The following is a 20,840-nucleotide window of genomic DNA, read 5'->3' as shown; positions in this document are numbered from 1 at the left end:
GATGCCATGCAGCCTTGAGGTGTAGCGGCGTTTTGACGAGGCCATTTTAGAACGATAAAACGACACTGTCGACGGGATGCGACTGCACTGCCCTGCACTGCATGGGACAACATGCAGCCGTGCGGTGTAGCGGCATCTCGACGACGGTGTATTGTGGTGAATGTCATGCGGGACTCTGTAATGGAGCTGAGTGGTACTAGGCGATCAATTCGCCTTTCCCTGGTAGACCAGATTGAAGTCCGTCATTAACCTAAGTCAAGGGTTTATTTCAAGCTTATGCTGTGTTTCACTAAGGGAACTAGGACTAAATTTCGTTTTTGCGATCAACATGTTTGGTGGTATGTTTGTTATTTTGCCTCGAATTACGAGACATTCACGAAATTGGTTCATAACAAGTAGAACTAACGCGGGGTTTGCGCTTCCGCAAGCTTGGTTAGCTAGTTCAAAGGGGGACATTCAAGATGTCCGGACGAGGCCTACAGCGAAGGCAAAAGCTAAGTTATTTAATCACCAATGCAAATGTCTACCGAGGCATTTGCATCGGTGCCCCAACTAGGCCAGGCTTATTACAATGAGATGTAAAAAGTCAGAGGGCGATAGAAGACTGTAGTTAAAGCCCATCAGGGCAATGAACATGGGTGGGTGGTGTGGCGACCGGAACGTCACTAGGCAGGTGTCTTCCTCTACGAGGTTGGGATGAAGCTTGTCCGCCGAGATGGGAGGCACTGCCAATGTGACCATTTGCGTCGCCCCAAATGTTGGCCGCATGGGTAGTATATCTATTAAGACCGACTCCCCTGTAACCTGACGAAGTTCCTTTAGGAACCCGTTCTTCACAGTGAGTACGTCCACTTCCTTATCAACAACGTAGGCCCTCCGGCCGCCTCTTCCTGTCAGTGCCGTAGTGGCATCCTCTACATTTTCGGCGATGTCCTTGTTCAGTAGTTCACCCGTACCACTATATGCTCGTACCCCGAAGATGTAGGTCCTCCCCTGCCCCTATCGTGGCCCAATCCGACCTGAGGGCCCACAAAAGCAGACTTGTCGATTCTGCCTATCTTGCACCACTTGCGGTACGGACCTGCAAATGACCGAGGCCACTTTGCAGTCCCCAACTGCCGAATCAACCATAACGCATAGTGAGTCCGCCCAACACCACTTTTAGTTTCATTGTCCCCTCTGGATACATCACGTGCAGTGGACTGCTCCACAAGGACCTGACCCACCTTCAATTTGCTCACTCCGGCCAGGTCCTGAATCCTTGGAGCTTTAAGGAATATTATTAATTTTTTAAAACCTTCAGAAAATTCATAAGGTACAAAAAAATACATCGTAATAAATTGTTTATGAATTATTATATTATTTTAAGATCTCTTTTGCTTGATATTTTTAAATCAGGATTGTCAACTTTAATAATACTATATATTTTAATTATAATCCCCTGATACCAAAACTGAAATGAAAAACAATGAATAAAAATTTGACTAATTTGATTTGTTTCTAAAGTAGTTAAAATGGTGGCTTATGAATTCGATAAGAAACATGCTTTATGTCGGTAAGGTATTAGATATGGACGAAGATGGCTTCAAAAAAATATTAATTAAATGAATGATGTACGTTAAAAATGATTTCATAAAAGTAAAAATTTATAACAGCTCATTATTCTCTGCGCAGAAGTTATTAAAAACCATATTTAGTCACTACTGAATCTGAAAAACACTTTCTAATATAAAAGATTAGATTATATAGATTAAAAAAGAATAAATCTTTCAATAACACTTAATTTTTTTTTTTTACCTTCACCCCCAGGCCGGATCTACGTGAAGCATAAGCATGGCTCGGGGATGTGTCCTTTACTCTAACGAGCTCACCCGTCTACCGGCTATAAGTTCGGCATGACAAGCAGGCCCGCCAGTAGGATCCTGATTTCCTAATCTGCCTCTAACTCCCACTGTGAAATCACCAGGTCTGACAAAGTCGTCCCCAGCGACCCACCGCGAGAGCCGGGACTCGCTCTTGCGTTGCCTGCCTCAAACGGAGGCAACCCAAAGTTCACCAGAGTCCGCCAGGACTCGCCAAAGAGTCCGCCAGGACTCGATCCTTCAAGTGCGTGCCTCTAACAAGCGCGACCCACAAGCCGCACCTGCCGGGACTCGATCTTACCAGCTCCGGAGCACCACAATCCCCATGCTTCATCGCCGACGGCTACCCACACAAGCGTGGGCAGATCCCGACTCCATAAAAAGCTGAATGATTTGTAGCGTGTGTGAAAATTCCATGCCTGACCGGGATTCGAACCCCGGACCTCCGGATGAAAGGCCGAAACGCTACCACTCGCGCCACGGTGGCCGGGAACTTAAAATTTAAATTTGGAATTAAATAAGATTACGCTTTAATGAAAAATACTAATATTATCAATCAAATGAAAAGGATTTTTAAGCAGAGATCTAATGTATCACTGATTACACGTTTATCTGCACAACAAACTTTCCTCGTTTTGCTCTTTATTTAAGATTTCAATTAACTACTAAGACTATCAGTACTCCTGTTCAGTGAAAGAACAAGAGTCAATATAATGCAATTAATTAAACCCTCAATGACCGATCAGCACTAGTGCAGGAATTTCAAATAGTGATACTTTAATTGGATTTGAAGTTTTACTTGCCTTACTACTGATAGGTGATGAAGATACTACTGGAAACCAGAAATATTTTGGCTTTATGTATAATACAATAGAATAACTTATTTTTTATTTCCGTGTCGAAGTGGTAGCGTCTCAGTCTTTCATACGGAGGTCCTGGGTTCGAATCCCGGTCAGGCATAGCATTTTTCATACGCTACAAACTTCCAATCTCATAGGACAAAATGACCAAAGCAGTCCGATGTCCGTCATCTCAAAAAACAGAAAATATATTTACTTCTCTATTTTAATAAAGCAAACTGAATTATTCGATGTTCTTTAGTTATCACTTCTATCGATTAATTAAAAAGTAACATTCATTAAAAAAGGAAAATTTTTGGTAAGAAAATTATTTTTTTTTAATCCTTTTCCCTCCAAAAAATTTTCTATCATAAATTTGCAGTGAGTAAATTATAAAAACAATTTTGCCATACCATGGTGAGAATTGTCTCACTTTCCTGAAAAAAGGGAGATTTTTAATTTGAAATTTCCCCAAAAAATTACGAGTAAGTTGTTTAAAATTCTCTTTCCTTTATTTCTATTTCTTTAAATATTTCTGAAAAATACATTTTCAGTTAATAAATTACATAAATATGTCTCGCCAGACATATTTTCCGTTTAAAAATTAAAAAAGGAAAAAACCTTAAAACTGTATTTTAAAAAATTTTATTTTCCTTCGATGACCTTTTCTTAAATGTATCTGTAAGAGGACAATTTTTTTAGAAATTCTGGTAAAAGGAAAACGGTTTTAATTTTTGTTCCGTTAATTTACTTTATATTTTTTTTTTTTTGAAAAAGCTTATTCCGCCAATAAATGTCAAAATCAACTTTTCATCAAGAGGTAAGCTAAATGAGCCTTCAGTAAGAAATATAACTTGTTTACATCAAAAATTAATTTAAATGTCAGGAAAAAATTATAGAAAGAGTATGTTTGGAGTGCCGCTTTATATGGAAGTAAAACTTGGATAATCGGAGTATCTGAGAAGAAAAGATTAGAAGCTTTTGAAATGCGGTGCTATAGGAAATGTTAAAAATCAGATGGGTGGATAAAGTGACAAATGAAGAGGTATTGCGGCAAAGAGATGAAGAAAGAAGCATTTGGAAAAATATAGTTGAAAGAAGAGACAGACTTATAGGCCACATACTAAGGCATCCTGGAATAGTCGCTTTAATATTGGAAGGACAGGTAGAAGGGAAAAATTGTGTAGGCAGGCCACGTTTGGAATATGTAAAACAAATTGTTAGGGATGTAGGATGTAGGAGGTATACTGAAATGAAACGACTAGCACTAGATAGGGAATCTTAGAGAGCTGCATCAAACCAGTCAAATGACTGAAGACAAAAAAAAATGTATGTTTATAAGAAAATTAGGTTGTAATAATTTGATAAAATAATTAAAAATAAAAGTAGACCCTATATACAAGTATCAAGTTTAAATTCATTCTCTACTGTGACTCACCGCATAAGCGTCATGAAAAATACACAAAGTCAACATAACCTCTTATTAAGTTTATGTTTTCTGATGTAGATCTTAAATTGAGCTTAACTCAAGAACATCTCAACTAATCTCCACCAATAATTTTCATGCAGAGCTTCAGATACTCTACTACAGGATGTATAAATTTCACTAAATTTATCAGGTTGTTTTGGAGATTGGCGACTCATAGTATTGCTACACAAAAATACGTAAACTGTTGAATCCATACTGTTCAGCCACTTAAGAATTTAACTAGATAAAAGTACTCCTCCATAAAGTCCAATGGACAAGGTGGTAAAAATCCAATTACTTTAGTGTATCGTAACAGATCGGTTCAGAAGATCCTTGCTATCAGTTGATAACGGTTTAAACAAACATTTACAGAGACATTTTTGTATAAAAGTAATAAAAAATAAAGATTATATCAACAACAATTTCTTATTAATTTATTTATTAACAATATTACAAGTCATCATTATTAAATAGGAGCGTATGTTCATCATACATCGAAATTCACTCTACTTCTCCATTTTCAACTAATATTTACTCCTGTAGGCAGACAAAAAAAAATGTCAATTAACCATAAGAAAATGAATTGATAATAATTTACTTTAAACACAGATTTATCTATAACAGAACCTAACAATCCTGAAATCACAGGTTGTGAAAAATGAGTCGTCAAATTAAAATCGCATTCAGCCCATAACAACATAGATTAACAACAAACCTACTTCATTTAACTGACAATTCTAATTGCTCGTGTAAATAAATTTTATGTTTCGTAAACTAAAACCACAGTAAAAACGACTGAAAATCAGGATTTTTATAGATTTGTAACGTTGTTATTAGCTTGACCCCGCTGTTAAATTAATAAACCAAGCGATTCAAATTTACCAAAAATGTCAAAAAGTTACCATTTAAATAGAATATTTTATTTATAAACCAAAAAGATAAAGTGAAAGATTCAAAAATAATTAATAGTACATAAAAATTGGTTGGAATTGTTGAAGCGTGATGAGGAGAATTTCTACACCATTAATCTCTTTTAGTGAAGATGTGTAAACCTACTTGACTGAGCTTCGCGTTTCTATACAAGCGGAATGAGAACTGATAATTCAGTCTTATTTTCGTGCAATCGTATAATTAATTTATTATTTAAATTATAAACCTAACAAATTAGATAATAATTAAATTAAAATAAGATATCCTGAAACCAAATTTTTCACGAAATGAGAGATGAGACATTCATTACATTATAGAGTAATGAATTTAATAAAATTAAAGTGTTATTTCACTGAATATTTTATTTGACGAGCAACATTATTTTGTAGAAGAAATAGTCATGTTATTTAATTTTTTGTGTTAATCATATGCAGAATATTTTATCTGTTGGAAAAGCTTCACCTGGACTACGCAACTGATCCACGTAATATTAGTTACAATCAAACATACATATACTCCCTTGAATTTATTCTCTTGGTGCAAAATTCGGAAAATTGGTTTCCAGTTTGCGTTTTTTTCTTCGAATGATTATGTTAATTTTCAAATTTTTTGTAAAAATTATATATTTTTTTCCTGAAAAAAATGTGGCTTTTAATTTATTTGTATCTTCGAAGAGAAATACCTCGAAGAAGACAATATCAGAATTTTTTCAAAAACAGATTTATTATTGCATCAGATTTAAAGTTATTTTTTTTGTGTAAGAATTACGAAAAGTCTATTTCTATTAAATATGGAGAACTTTTACTTCAAAAATCAATGTCAAACAATAGTTTTTCAGTAGCTTTTTCATCAGTAGAAAAAGAAATATTTATAAATTAACAGTAAGAAATACCGACGTCGAGTTTCATTCGTCATAACATATTTTGATATTGGTACCTGCTGCCACCAGCTATAGATTATTATTTCCTCAAAAAAAAAAAACACAAATATATATTTCTGTTGCGTACTGTGTTGTGTATATGTGTTTGCGTACTCTTTAATATTATTAATTCAGCACATAAAAAAACAACTATTAACCTTCATTTTAACCATAATTTTAAAATGTATGCGTAGGAATGATATATTAAAATTTTATATAATCTAAAAAAAAAAATAACACTATCTGATTAAGATTAAAACACCGATATGAGATTCATTTGAAATTTGATATGATGTATGAAAAGTTGTTCTTTTTATTTTAAAGAAAAGAATGAATAAAAAGGTTTTTTAATAGTTATTTTCTAAATTCAGTTAAAATATTCTAATCTTATTTCACAAGTAATTTGTTAACATGGTATGAACGATGTGAAAGATTCATAAGTGCTTAATAATACATAAAATTTGGAGGAATTTGTGCAAGAAAGATGTACATATTTTTTTTGGTTTAATCTCTTTTAATGTGCATATATATATATCTACTTGACTGAGCGTCAAGCTTCTATACACGCGGAGTAGGAACTGATAATTCAGTTCTGCTTTCAAACTAAATATAATCCTAATAATTAATTCATAATAATATGTAAAAAAAAAATTGTCTTTCTTTACATATTGCAATGGAATTAATAAGTTCATGCAAAATTCAAATGACTTATAAACAGTGTTTGCTTTTAAAACATTCTTTCTTTTAATTACTTGTTTTGCCAAAAATTTAATCGCTTGCTCTTTTGAAAATGTTAATATCAAATTAGAGTAAATTAGTCCGTTTTCTGTAATACTTTAATTAGGGATTAATAATTTTCACCTGCTTGTAGACAGTACATGAGGGAAATATGCTTATACACTGACGTATATTCTTCAGTCAATCTAAAACGTTAACCGTTTTATTAGGTATTTAACACTTGTAGCAGGTAAAAGCAATAGTCATGCTAATATATTACTATAGGCTTAATACCCCTCATAAGAGCTGCCTAAAGCCATAGGCCTTAGACAACTACTGAGCTATCTTTAGCGATAAGCCTTAGGCCAATAACATAATTGTACTTGTACTTATTATTTAGTTATCGTGTTTGTTTAATGACTGATAATTGTCATCGATTTAAATTATTTAATAGCCTAAAATAATACTATATTTCGTTTACTAACGATTTGCTAAACTTGGATATTTTTTCTTCATGATCCAATTTTACTGGATGTTTTGAGCCCAATGATGATGATGATGATGAGTGTTTTATTTCTTTAATCGATGATTCTTTAAGCGATTGTACTTTATGAGCCGGTACGTGAACATTTTCTTGTACATGTTTGTGAGTTTGCTGGCTATGTGACTGAGTCGTGTGAGTATTGTGCGAGGAATGATGCTCATTCTTTAATCCTGATACACCAGACACATGTTTCTGTGTTTTTACATGCTCTGAATATTGTTGATGACTGCTCTCGCTAAGACTGATAAGTGCTGCCACTGAGGCGATGAGAAGAAACTGGAATTAATAAAAAGTCATAAAATAATAATGATCGTAAATAAATTTATATACAGGAAACTATATTTTACGGAAAGCGTATCTTTGTACATAATATATCTTCTAAACTATTTATACAGTATTAAAAAATTCTTCACTAGACGGACATATCTTTCTATGTTACACAGTAGTTACATTTAAAATTACCTGAGTTTTCTTACAAAACGTAAAACTTAAAAAAGTTTTCTAGGGTAAAACTTTCTCTTTTAACAACTTTAAAAAATTTGTAATAGCTCTAATAGTACTCTATTTGAAGTACTATTTGAAGTTTTTCACTCGTTTAACTATTCCTATAAAAATTCATCTTGGTGTAATGTATACTTATGTGCATTACGGTAAATCATTTCACACATATATATAATTTTTTTTTTTTCATTTCAGACCGAGTGAATTTACCTTACTGAAATATATATTCTCTAAGATATATAAATAATCTACCTACAAATAAATTTTAGCTTAAAATTAAAGTTTTTAGTCCTTGAGTCAAGAAATTTGACTCAATTTTTCGAAATAATGTACAGTGGTTACTGTTATTTTCTTCAAATGTTTTCTGCGATGTGGTATCAAAAATTTAAAGCATAAAAATGACTGAATAACATAAAGATAAATCGTGTTAAATGAGATATTGCGGGAATAAGCGTGTTTATAAGAAAGGTATGAAGGAAAACTCTCCACTGGCAATATCGAGATAAAGATAACTAAAAATTAGTTAAAATTGTCTATCTCGATTAAATTATATAATGATATTTTTATTTCTCACGATCCAAACTTTATAACCTAGTAATCAAATGAAATTTAACTTTGTGATCGTAATCGATCTACTTACTCAGAGTTTTAGAATATATTTACAATACTTTTAAAGAGTTTTGTGAATCTTTCCCCAAATAAATACAATCCCGCGTAGAACGTTAGCCAGTGAATAACACTTATTAATTTTTTAATATATACTAAATAATTTCCCTTTTATTTTATATTGGAATTGTAATAACAGCAGTAAATTATGTATTCAAACCAAAACGATACATTTTTCAAAGCTTTTTCTCAAAAACTATTTTCTAAATTATACGATAAATTAAAACGTCGTGGGTGGAAAATATAAATGTGACCATTATCCCTAACTATTAAATTTGTTTTTCTTTATGAGCTAAATTTAGATTTGTTTTTATTATATTTATAATATCAATTTAAAAAAAAGAAAAAAACGATTGAAACATTTTGATTAAATCTTTTCTTGAGTTTATATTGATGAGTTAAACCAGATTTTTTTAAACTTTGAATTTATTAAAAATTCAAAATTGTATATATAAATAAATATTATATAAATGCACACTTCAAACGGGATTTCTTTTAATTTCAGTTATATCTCATGTTATAAAAATAAAATGTACTTTCTGAAATCGCTGACATTGGTAAAAATAAAAGCGTCCCAAGACAGGCTTACTCGTGAAACTGAGGAATTAAATAGCTTCACGTTGTCTTCTTCACAGGAACGATTATTAAATCATTTATTACGTCACTAGGACCAAACCAAAATACATAGCTCTAAAGGTAGCAACTACAATTCTAGATCGGCTTTTTAACTCGGTAAATAGAAATTTTGTTTTTTAATTTTTTTTTTGACAACTTTGTATATTGAGAATTTTGCAAATTGTTTTAATAAACTAAACAATTACTTAACCCATAAAAAAAATTGATTTAATTTTGTTCGGTTGAAAGCTTGCCATGTAGTACGCATTTACACAAATAATGAAAACTTTTTTGTTTAATCGTCCTAGAGCAGTTACGTTATTTAGAATACATTATAATGTAAAACCTACTACAAATAATTAGTTTATATAATACTCTTCCTTATTGATATATAATACTCGTACGAAAAATTCCAAAAAACATGTAACTTAAATAAAAGATTCTCAAATAGAGAAAATGGGTAAAATGAATTTTATTAAATTCTTTTAAAAATAATATCTGCTTGGAATAGAGTATTAATAATTTAAAATATGGACGACAATAAAATTCGATGACGAGTTTATTTTATAAATTTAGGATCGATTAGAATGTAGAGAAAATTTCTTACCATACTTATTTTCATCATGTTGCAGGCAATTTCAAGTTCGTGTTCTTTATTCCAACAACACAACTAGAGTGAAATCCAATAAGATTTTCATGATATTTATACAGGCGTGATTTTTTTAAATTTAGAAAAAAATCAGTTTTATGTAAATAATGAACAAATGGTGTTCTTTTATAATCAGAACAAACTAATCTTACTAAACAAATCTATTGTATCGATTACAATGAGCTCGATAGTAAATAAAAAGAAACAATTATATTAATATAATTTTTATTTAATTTATTTCTTATGTGAATATTTTAAATAAACCTTGAAACTACATATTAAATTGTATTCACGATGAATCTTTAAAATAAAGTGTTCTAGTACCTAAAATTTTATAGTATATGATATTTTTCTATAAGCTTTTTCTTTTCATCATTGATTTTGCTGGTTCGATTCAAGTCTGTATCCTTTTCTATTCAGCGATAGTGTTTTAATACAACCTAAATCATTGTAGACATGTGACAAGTAAATTTAAAATTCTCTTTTTGGTGATTAGGTTAAGCATTAATTTTAATCTTCAATGAATTTTTTTACTACATATTTTTGTAAAAAATATTAAAAATAGTTTTAACGAAGAATTTAATTATAAATTAATTTTTCAGTTATATTTTACTAAAATTTACATTCTAAAACAATAAAAGTGAAATAAAAAAATAGTTCTTCTTAACAGATTTGTAATGTAAGGAAAATTCGATGAACAAACATTTTTTTACGAAGGTTCGTTAGATATTAATTAAGAGGAGTTTCTTATAAATTTCAATAATAAATACGGGTTGTAAAAAAGACTGTTTCAAGGCATTTGGCTGAAATTAATCTCAGGCTAGAGTAAATCTACACAATATAAATTTATTTCAAAATTTTTATTTGTATACACTTTCGCAAAATTTTGTTGAATAAAGCAATGTAATTTCTCTAATGCAGTAGCGATCTAGTAACTATAGTAATTTTACAACCTATTACTTTTAGTTACTTAGGAAGTTAAGCAGTAAAGACGATAAATAACCATTTTCGTAATATAGTCTGAGAACCAAAAATATTTACCGATCGGTGTAGATTTTAATAAAATTAATAAGTATTAAGAAAAAAATAGTTAATTAACAAAATAATTTTTTTTACAGATAAACTACAGCTAATGAATACCATCAGAAGTAGTATGTACTATAATTGATAGGGCTTTTAAAGATACAAGTTTCACCTTTCACAAAAAAAAAAAATATTGCGCAGTTCTGAGTAAGACAACCAACTTTTCTTTAGTTTAATTTGGTTTTAATATGTTTTTTTTTTTTAATTTAATTTAATATTTCTTACAATAGATAGTACAGATAAAGAAACGTCAATGTTCCAACTTGCAGCATCGTAATGAACCACGTTTCTAACTTGCTGCCCCGCTCAAATTTTTTTGACCTTAAATTGAGCGTAAATAAAGAACGATTCAACCAATCTTCATTAAATTTTAACATCCACAACTTCAGATACACTAAATTTAGATTTTAAACTTCAATAAAATTGATCGGGTAGGTTTGAACATTTTCGAGTCAAAATTTTATACATAGGCCTCTGTATATTTATGCAGTCCTTATATTTTGACGTTAACGAAAAATTATTGAAATGCGATATTACTTCGGTAAAAAGGGTAAAATAGAAAAAAAGATTTACTATCTACAATTTAATTAAATACTCTGTTCCAAAATGATAAATATTTGTAGTTATTTAAGCAACCGTATTGTCCATTATAAATTTTAACATACAAAACAATCAAAAAAATGATATAATAATTGTCTTATCTTATTGAAGTAAGTAACCTTTTATTGGTAAAAACTGAATCATTTTTTAATAGTTCAAAGCGTTTTTATAAGATATATTTATTTTCCATTAGTTAAGAAAGTTTCACATAAAATGTACACGGTTTGACTCTCTGCGTGAAAATGATGAAATTATTTTATGGAAGAAGTTGTGGAAGAAAGTAATGTTATAAAAAAAAAAATTGATTCACAATTAATTTTTTTTTTATTGACAACGATATTTGCACTAAATATGAGTATAGCAAGAGTAGCCGATGTTATATAAGAAAATTAAAATTTTATATATAATATAGTATAGGGGCAGATAAATGTGAAGAATACAGAACAATTAGTTTAACTAGTCATGCATCAAAAATCTTAACTAGAATTCTATACAGAAGAATTGAGAGGAGAGTGGAGGAAGTGTTAGGAGAAGACCAATTTGGTTTCAGGAAAAGTATAGGGACAAGGGAAGCAATTTTAGGCCTCAGATTAATAGTAGATGAAAGATTAAAGAAAAACAAACCAACATACTTGGCGTTTATAGACCTAGTAAAGGCATTCGATAACGTAGACTGGAATAAAATGTTCAGCATTTAAAAAAAATTAGGGTTCAAATACAGAGATAGAAGAACAATTGCTAACATGTACAGGAACCAAACAGCAACAGTAACAATTGAAGAACATAAGAAAGAAGCCGTAATAAGAAAGGGATTCCGACAAGGATGTTCCCTGTCTCCGTTACTTTTTAATCTTTACATGGAACTAGCAGTTAATGATGTTAAAGAACAATTTAGATTCGGAGTAACAGTACAAGGTGAAAAGATAAAGATGCTACGATTTGCTGATGATATAATAATTCTAGCCGATAGTAAAAAGGATTTAGAAGAAACAATGAACGGCATAGATGAAGTCCTACGCAAGAACTATCGCATGAAAATAAACAAGAACAAAACAAAAGTAATGAAATGTAGTAGAAATAACAAAGATGGACCACTGAATGTAAAAATAGGAGGAGAAAAGATTATGGAGGTAGAAGAATTTTGTTATTTGGGAAGTAGAATTACTAAAGATGGACGAAGCAGGAGCGATATAAAATGCCGAATAGCACAAACGAAACGAGCCTTCAGTAAGAAATATAATTTGTTTACATCAAAAATTAATTTAAATGTCAGGAAAAGATTTTTGAAAGTATATGTTTGGAGTGTCGCTTTATATGGAAGTGAAACTTGGACGATCGGAGTATCTGAGAAGAAAAGATTAGAAGCTTTTGAAATGCGGTGCTATAGGAGAATGTTAAAAATCAGACGGGTGGATAAAGTGACAAATGAAGAGGTATTGCGGCAAATAGATGAAGAAAGAAGCATTTGGAAAAATATAGTTAAAAGAAGAGACAGACTTATAGGCCACATACTAAGGCATCCTGGACTAGTCGCTTTAATATTGGAAGGACAGGTAGAAAGGAAAAATTGTGTAGGCAGGCCACGCTTGGAATATGTAAAACAAATTGTTAGGGATGTAGGATGTAGAGGGTATACTGAAATGAAACGACTAGCACTAGATAGGGAATCTTGGAGAGCTGCATCAAACCAGTCAAATGACTGAAGACAAAAAAAAATATAGTATACGCAATCTATTTAATCTTATGCATTCTTTACACTAATACTGATAAAAAATCTCAAATACTTGTTTTTCATTTATTTTTTTTTTGTATATGCCTTATTGTAGACACGGTATATTTGGAACACTTATTCAGTATACTATTCCAAGAAAAAAAAAAATAAAGACCTTGTTTTTTGCGCTACTATTCGATTTACTTTTATTCCCAATAAATTTAGTGCTTGACATATCATGTTACAATAATTCAACAAATTGAAGGTAGTACTGTTTTATTCCCCATTGTTTTTATTCGTATAGACTATGCAATTTCAATTAGTTTCTAGAATTTTTCATAAAGAACATTTTCCTGTTTTTGCCAGTTTTTATCTATGCTGTGTAAAAATATTTAACAAAATGTCTTAACAAAAAAAATTTCTTTTTACAAATTTTCTGAATAACTAATCTTTTTTAATGTCCCCGCTTAATTTTGGGGAAAAATTATGTTCTCTTTAATTAGTTGAGTAAGAAAATTTTCATTGTGGATTAGAAAAAACCATTATTTGTAGGATAAAAATAATATTATGTAGTATGGTAAAGTAAAAACATGATTAAATAGGTTGCCTCAGTACAGATGGTAGAACCAATGGAAAAACTTTCGCAAGAAAATGGTACCTTATCTTACAAGAAAGCAGGAAGTCTGCAGTAGTAGTTTTCTTTGTTACACAGATGTTCAACTACTTTCCTTTTTGAAGGAAACAGTGAAGAAAAAATGTTAATCGTTTTTTTTCCAAATGTACCACAGTCTTCATCGTAATAACAGTTACGTTCAATTACTACGTATACAATTTTACTCTCTATCAAAATTATCATGAAATTTTTTTAAATCTAATTTTATTTAGAATCAGTTTAATACAGAAATTTAAATAAGTATCCAAAAAGATATTTTAAAGAAAAAAATAAGATTATATTAAAATATAATGAAATAACCTGAATAATATTCAGGTTTATTTTGTGCGTTTTAAACGATCTTAAGATTAAAAATTAGTAAAGAAAAAGTATTTATCTTCATTTTATTCCAATAATAAAAAAAATGATTAATTTAACAACACATGGAATGAAGAATAAAGTACAATTTAGGTGAATATTTTACCTTAATTATGGAACAACTTATTACGCTACAAATTAATCGATAAATATACAATGTGAAAAATGAATGGATTATGAAAAACATCGATGAAATTAAAAACAATGCCAAGACTATTTCATAGAAACTGAGCTGAACTGAAAGATTCTTGTACCATCGTATTTTACTAAACTTATCTAAACTAAAGTGGCTTTAGATATAAATTTATATAGAAAAATTAGACAGTGGTTGAACAGTAAGATTTAAGATTGAGGCCTTTGTATTTTATATCATTTATTATCATTTTTTTGGTTACATTTTGAGTTTCTGACTACATCGCGTTCTGTAAGAAAGAACTAATGAAACTTTTAAAAAAGTGATTCAGTTTTATTTCAATGTTCATTTACAAAAAAAAAAAAATTCTGATCAACTGTTTTCGAGATATGAGTAATTTAATTTTTTTTTAACAAAGTACATAAGTCATATTTGGTAGTATTCGTTAACTGTAAACTTTGCGTATAATAAAACGTATAGCTTCATTAGTGTCTGTTAGTCTGTAACAGAAAAACTACCAAAAATTTTACGATGTTTATTATTTCTTCACTTTAAATATTCTAGTAGACTCCCTTGCGAACATAGATTATTGTCATTTACTTACTTAGGATGTAATTTTTTTTTAAAAACTTAGGATAATTTTAACAAAAAAATTGAAAGTAAACTTAATTATTTGTTCTGTCTGACGTAGTAATTTATAAAGAAATTTTATACATTAAAATAAGATTCCTAACATTTTTTACAGAGGTCTTTTTCAGAAATGATAACTGGTGTGGTGCTTGATAAAATGAGGTAAATAATTTCAGGAGACAAGAGTAAATGGAAATACAATTTGAAATTATCTTCGAATGAAATGTGATTTAAAATTTTAATAAAGATTATTTTCCAAACAATTAATAAAATTTGGTACTCGGAAGAACTCTGGGTGATTCAGCAATGTATTGTATTCATGCTCTTCCTACGATGAAAGTGCACACAAAGAAAATATTTTTAATAAATATGTACGCTATTAAAAAAATAAGAGTGTGAAGCCGGGATAGAGGAAAAATAGTGTGTTTGTATATATAAATATATGTAAGATATCATGTCGTGACTGATACACAATCATCGCCCGGCAAAACTTACCGAGATAAATTGATGAACACTTGCATACACGTCCTTCTTACGGCGTAAATTCACACTACGAAAGGATTTTTTGAAATTCCGAGTTTAAAGGGTTAAAATTGAGTAAAAATGAAATTTACATTTTTAATTTCAAATTAATTATCAAATTAAGATATCAGCTTGATTTTTTTTTACTATCTAAAAACCAATTTCTAATTTTTGAAATTCGGAATTTAAAGAGTTACATGAGGTAACATTAATTTTATTGTTTTTTTTTTAATTAATATGTAACAATTGACTATGTATTATATAATTTTGACTATTTAAGATCGTTTTGGCTTAGGTGAAGCCACAACGAGAAATATAAAAGCCAATCACCGGCCACCAGCCGGTCACCTCCTAGTGGTGTTTGTTGAGTAACGATAAGAACTGGGCAAAATACATTTTTGGACGGCTAACCAGTTATAACTAATATCTTTAATATGGAGTCCGACTGTTAAACCCACATTCTTAGATCAAATTTTCGAGTCCTGTACTGACCACAATGTTGCTCTGAAAAAATTACAATACGCTGATAGTTTATATAAATTGAACAGGCTTGAATATTTACTTACCATTATTATTCTCATAAGCTTGAGTTAAATGAACAAGGCGGGTCCGAGGGGCAGAGCCTTCTCGCTAGACGGGAACGAGCGAAGCGAGCCTTGACCAGTTAAGCATTCCCTGTCCCCGACGGGAAACTCAAGTAACCATATGGCGCAGACAAAGCCGCGACGGTGATGCATATTTTATAATATAAAAGGAAATGTTTGATATGATTCCCACTTGCATCTCATGCTTCCACTTTTTTACTTTTCCTGGACGGGAAAGATGACTCCTGACCTGTTAAATATTCCCTAACCGCGACGGGAAACGCAAGTAACCGTATATCAGGGGCGAAGCCGCGATGGAGATATTACTCATATAACGAATTAAATTGTATTTAGTTATTTTAATCAAACGGCTTAAAACTTATTCGCCTAAAGAGAGTAGATTCTCGTAAATGTGAATCTTCTCAGAGTTTTTTTTTTTAATTTACAAACCCGCCACATCAACATTGAAATAGCAAAATTCATTATTTTTTTTTTAGAACAATAACTTTATATTTTTATTTTCTTATAACAATAACAAAAAGTACTTTAAAGAGAAATATAAAAATACAAAGAAAGTAAGGTCAATTTCTATTCACAGCAAATATAACTACTACATTTAATTTCGGTATTTTGTTAGCCTTCAGATGATATTAAAATAAAAAATACTGTTTCTTTTATTATATACAAATAAAATTCTAAAAGATATTTAAATATTTTTTAAAAATATCTTTACAATATATTTTATAGACATCATTATGAGTGAAAAAAAAATTTATGTTTATCATTTTCCTTTACAAATAAAATTCAGTTCATTTCATAAATAGAAGCAAAGACCTTCTTCATTTACTTGCAGTGCTGATCACTTATTCAAAGTAAAACCATCCAAGATGTACAAACTCTTGTCAGTAAGTATAACATATGTAGTAATTAATAATTGTTTAATATTATTAGTATAATATATCATGAAGTATTAATAATAATAACAGGGTAGTTAGATTGTCAAAAAAAGATGAAAATTATTAATTGACCCTTTAGAAATATTTACATATTCATTTTGTGATAAAAGGCTGATACCCAATTATTCATAACGAATGAGAAATCAGCTTAGCAGAATTTAATCAATGCCAAGCTTGTCAAGTTTGACCGAAGTTCGAACCGAAAAACCTTCTGGTCGAAAAGTAGAGACGCTATTACTCTGCCACTAAGTCACTTCCATTTTAATTAAAAACTTTACTAATGTTCAATTCTGTATAATTTTTGATTTGCTTTTTAAGACAAAAAAAAAATAATTGAATTATTTAGCTTTAAAAAATAACTGGATGACTAGAAAACGGTTTTCCTAAGTTTGTCACAAATTTCCGCTGTCCTTAATTTAACAAGCATTCTTGCTTTCTTTATTTATCACAAATCAGATTATACTCTGATATCACCTTTTATATTATACATAGCATTTTAATTTTTAATTTTAAGGAAATATCTACTGTGGTGGGTGAGTTTAGCAGTAAGTTTAGGAGCATGAAAGTCATTAAGTAGTGACGACTACGTGTCGATCTGTCAGATACTGTAACTCATAAAATATTTAATCATTTGTTATGACACAAAACCAAAGTAGTTGATTGTTTCTCTAATTAATGCCTGTTTCCTTCAATCTCTTTGCAAGACAACTAACGCAAAATAGATTCTAGTTGATTTTTCTTTATCGCTATGTCTTTCCGTTAATTATGAGATCAATAAAAGTAAATAGGTAGTAATAAATCAGAAAACACAATTTTTATCTCGACTTTTCAACATATATTAACTGGTTTTTAGAAATTGCATTTTTTGTAACGTTTTTATATTTATTTCCTCTACATTATTCTATTCTAAAAGCGCATCTATCTACTTAGATAAGGCCAGAAGGAAGGAAATAATGCAGGATTATATGTTTTTTCGTGCCGCTTTAGAAATCCAGAGCGGTTTTCATGAACTAAGCATCAAAAAGCATCCCGTTTACAAAAATGACACTAGAAACAAAATTATTTCAAAAATGAAGTAAATATCTTCATATTTTCAAACTGCACAATTTTTTTTTTCAAAATCGTAACAGTTAAGAAGTAATTTACGTGAGGTAGTTTTACTCTTCAATATGTGGATTACGCTTGCCAATATGAAAAATATTTCATCGAATTAAAATTATTATTTATTATTGGTGTAGACCCTAAAACCATTGTTTGTAATCCGGCCACGCAAGTTTTATGAGTTTCTTCTTTCGCTTATTTCTGATAAAGTTGACCATTAGCCCTTTCTACATCTGTGGTGACATATGTTTAACTAATCATATAGAACATTACAGTAGTTTTTTTTTTTTTTTTTAATTTTTATAAGCTAAAGAATATATTATAAGATTATCGGGACGGAAACCAAATGTAACTTGTGTACTCTTTATTTTGATCTTAAAAGCAATTTTTTTGCCCGTATCGAATAAGATTTAAATGGTTTTGTAGATGTAAAGATGATGCGGTTGGCTTTTTGTATACTGAGGTAATAGCAATATCATCAGCAAAAGTTGCTATTGTTTCGTGAGTTTGTAGAAGATTAGAAATAAATACATTGTGCAATGTGGAAGCTAATATCCTACTTTGAGGGCTCAAGATAGTATTGGCTGTAAATATTAAAAAAATTTTCTAGAGAAAAAAAAATTTTTTATTTATAATAAAACAGTTTTTTTTTCGTTAATTGTAACGAAAAACAAAATTGGACTGAAAGACTAAATAAATTATTTAAAGTGCTACAAGTAACCAAAAATACTTACAACAAAAAATCGCTCTCGATTAACACTAAAATTAGGCATTACAAAACCGTGGTTAAACCAGTAATTACTTACGCGAGCGAGACTTTATTTACATTAAATCAGAAAAATAGGACTGAACCTTTGCTTAAAGTTGAACGCAGGATTCTTAGAACCTGCATAAACAAAAAATATAAACATGAAAATCAGTACAGATTATTGCCTAATAAATTTCTGTACGAAAACTTGGAATCCTTAATCGATACTATGAAAAAGAAGCGAATTTCTTCCTATGCACACTTGTTAAGATTACCGCAGGATAGGATTACTAAGAAAATTATCGATCGATTTTGGTCTTTAAAAAATCCGCCATTATGGATCAAAGAAATTAAAGAAGATATGCAAGAATTAAATTTGACTTATTAAGATTTACTAAATAAATCCGAAAAAATTAAAATTTGTTATTAAAGATCCGAATACCAACTTTAAAGTAAGAACTTTTAATTATACAAAAAGGGTTTATTCAGAAGAGGATCGTAAAGCAAGATCATTAAGAATGACTAAATATTGGGAGAAAGTAAAAGTTAAGAACTTAAAAGGCCAAAAGATCGTCAAAAAAGACTTGAATTATTCTGACTAAGTGATCCTTTCCGGCCTTAAAAGTAAAAAAAAAAAAAAAAAAAAAAAAAAAATATAACATAGTTTGATTTTTGTAATCAATGGGAAATAGTAGGAAGCATACATTTAAGTAAGTTACAAATACCTGATTTATAAGTTGAACTATTTTTAAACAGTTTGATTTAAATAAAATTTTAAATAGTCTTTCGTATTCTGAATTTCTTAGGATTATTTAAAATTCTTGTATTAATACGAAACGTTTTATTTAAGAATATTCTGATAACTTCTATTACATTATGTGCAATGTTTTTGATATAATTTATGATAAAAAAGCATCGCTTTTAAGAATGAACTTTTCTTTCATCCAATATCCTGGATTCAGTTGTAGTCACAAATTTCGTAATTTTGACAGAACGATTACTATTATTAAGTTTACAATTATTTATGTATCTTATACCCGACAGCACATTTATATATGCCGCTGAATGTAAGGTGTAGGATATATTAGCTCCATAGATTTATTGTATTATGGAAAGAAACTAAAGAAGCCAAAATTTAATAAGTAAGATTAAAATATAGGTAATGCCGGTATACTGATCTTATCAGTAAATTCATCACTATTTTACAATCTTGCTAAAAAAAAAAAAACTTCACGAAGGATATCACTCACATTGGGAGGCATACTAATTTTACAATCTCAAAGCGCCATTTTTACACTTAAGTGACTTTATGTTAGATATAATATATGAATACATTTTTAAAAAACTTTTTGGGAGTAAGTATTTATGCCAATTTTTATTTCCAGGTACTTATGCTGGTTACAGCATTGTTTATGATAACAGCCATTGAGAAAGCTGAGGCGATTAATTATGAGACAATTTATACTAGTACAAGTAATCTGTTACACCTGGTCAGGTTGATCATAGATGATGTGAAATATTTTGTAAACAAATGGATAAATTTTTAAAATTAAGTTTATTGTTAGTCACAATACATGCAAGAAATTGTTTGTTATTATAGATCGATCTATTTAAATTCACTATTATATTATTGTTATCTCTTATTATTATTTTTTAAAACGATTATTAAAAGATCAGTTGTGATCCTCAAATTCTGAAAAAAAACTGTTGTAATTCATTATTTTTTTTTTAATAACCAAGATTATTATGACCTTTATATTTACCTCAGCATGGTACTACCCAAATTAAGTTGCATTGATAATCTGAAGTAAAATAACAAAATTACATTAAATTTATTTTATTTTTTTATAATTCAATTAAATATGTATCCACCTGGATACATATTAATATCGGTTCTCGACTTCAACTTCTTATTTTTTATATGTATATATATATATTATATATATATTCAAGTTACATATGAGTACATTCAATACTCGACAATTACAGAGTAAATTAACACATTTAATAGCCTACCCAGAGACTAAGTTGT

The 20,840-nt window shown here is 29.7% G+C and overlaps 1 protein-coding gene and 1 long non-coding RNA gene across 2 annotated transcripts; one reads left to right on the top strand and one right to left on the bottom strand.

Moving 5' to 3' along the window:
* Positions 1 to 4,576: 4,576 nt before the first annotated feature.
* On the bottom strand, positions 4,577 to 9,787 carry LOC142332009 (uncharacterized). Its single transcript, XM_075378106.1, has 3 exons — positions 9,669 to 9,787; positions 7,221 to 7,555; positions 4,577 to 4,706 (listed from the first exon to the last, which is right to left on the bottom strand). The coding sequence occupies exons 1-3, from the start codon at positions 9,684 to 9,686 to the stop codon at positions 4,694 to 4,696; spliced, it is 366 nt and encodes a 121-aa protein (XP_075234221.1). The 5' UTR covers positions 9,687 to 9,787; the 3' UTR covers positions 4,577 to 4,693.
* A 182-nt stretch (positions 9,788 to 9,969) lies between these two features.
* On the top strand, positions 9,970 to 20,525 carry LOC142318052 (uncharacterized). The gene is made up of 3 exons (XR_012754795.1): positions 9,970 to 10,112; positions 16,812 to 16,908; positions 20,194 to 20,525. It is a non-coding gene; the product is annotated as an uncharacterized LOC142318052 (long non-coding RNA).
* Positions 20,526 to 20,840: the final 315 nt, after the last annotated feature.

The sequence above is a fragment of the Lycorma delicatula genome, chromosome 1 (genome assembly GCF_047948215.1).
Source record: "Lycorma delicatula isolate Av1 chromosome 1, ASM4794821v1, whole genome shotgun sequence".
Lineage (NCBI taxonomy): Eukaryota > Metazoa > Arthropoda > Insecta > Hemiptera > Fulgoridae > Lycorma > Lycorma delicatula.
The sequence above is the reverse complement of the archived record's forward strand: the minus strand, read 5'-3'. Positions and strand labels throughout refer to the sequence as shown.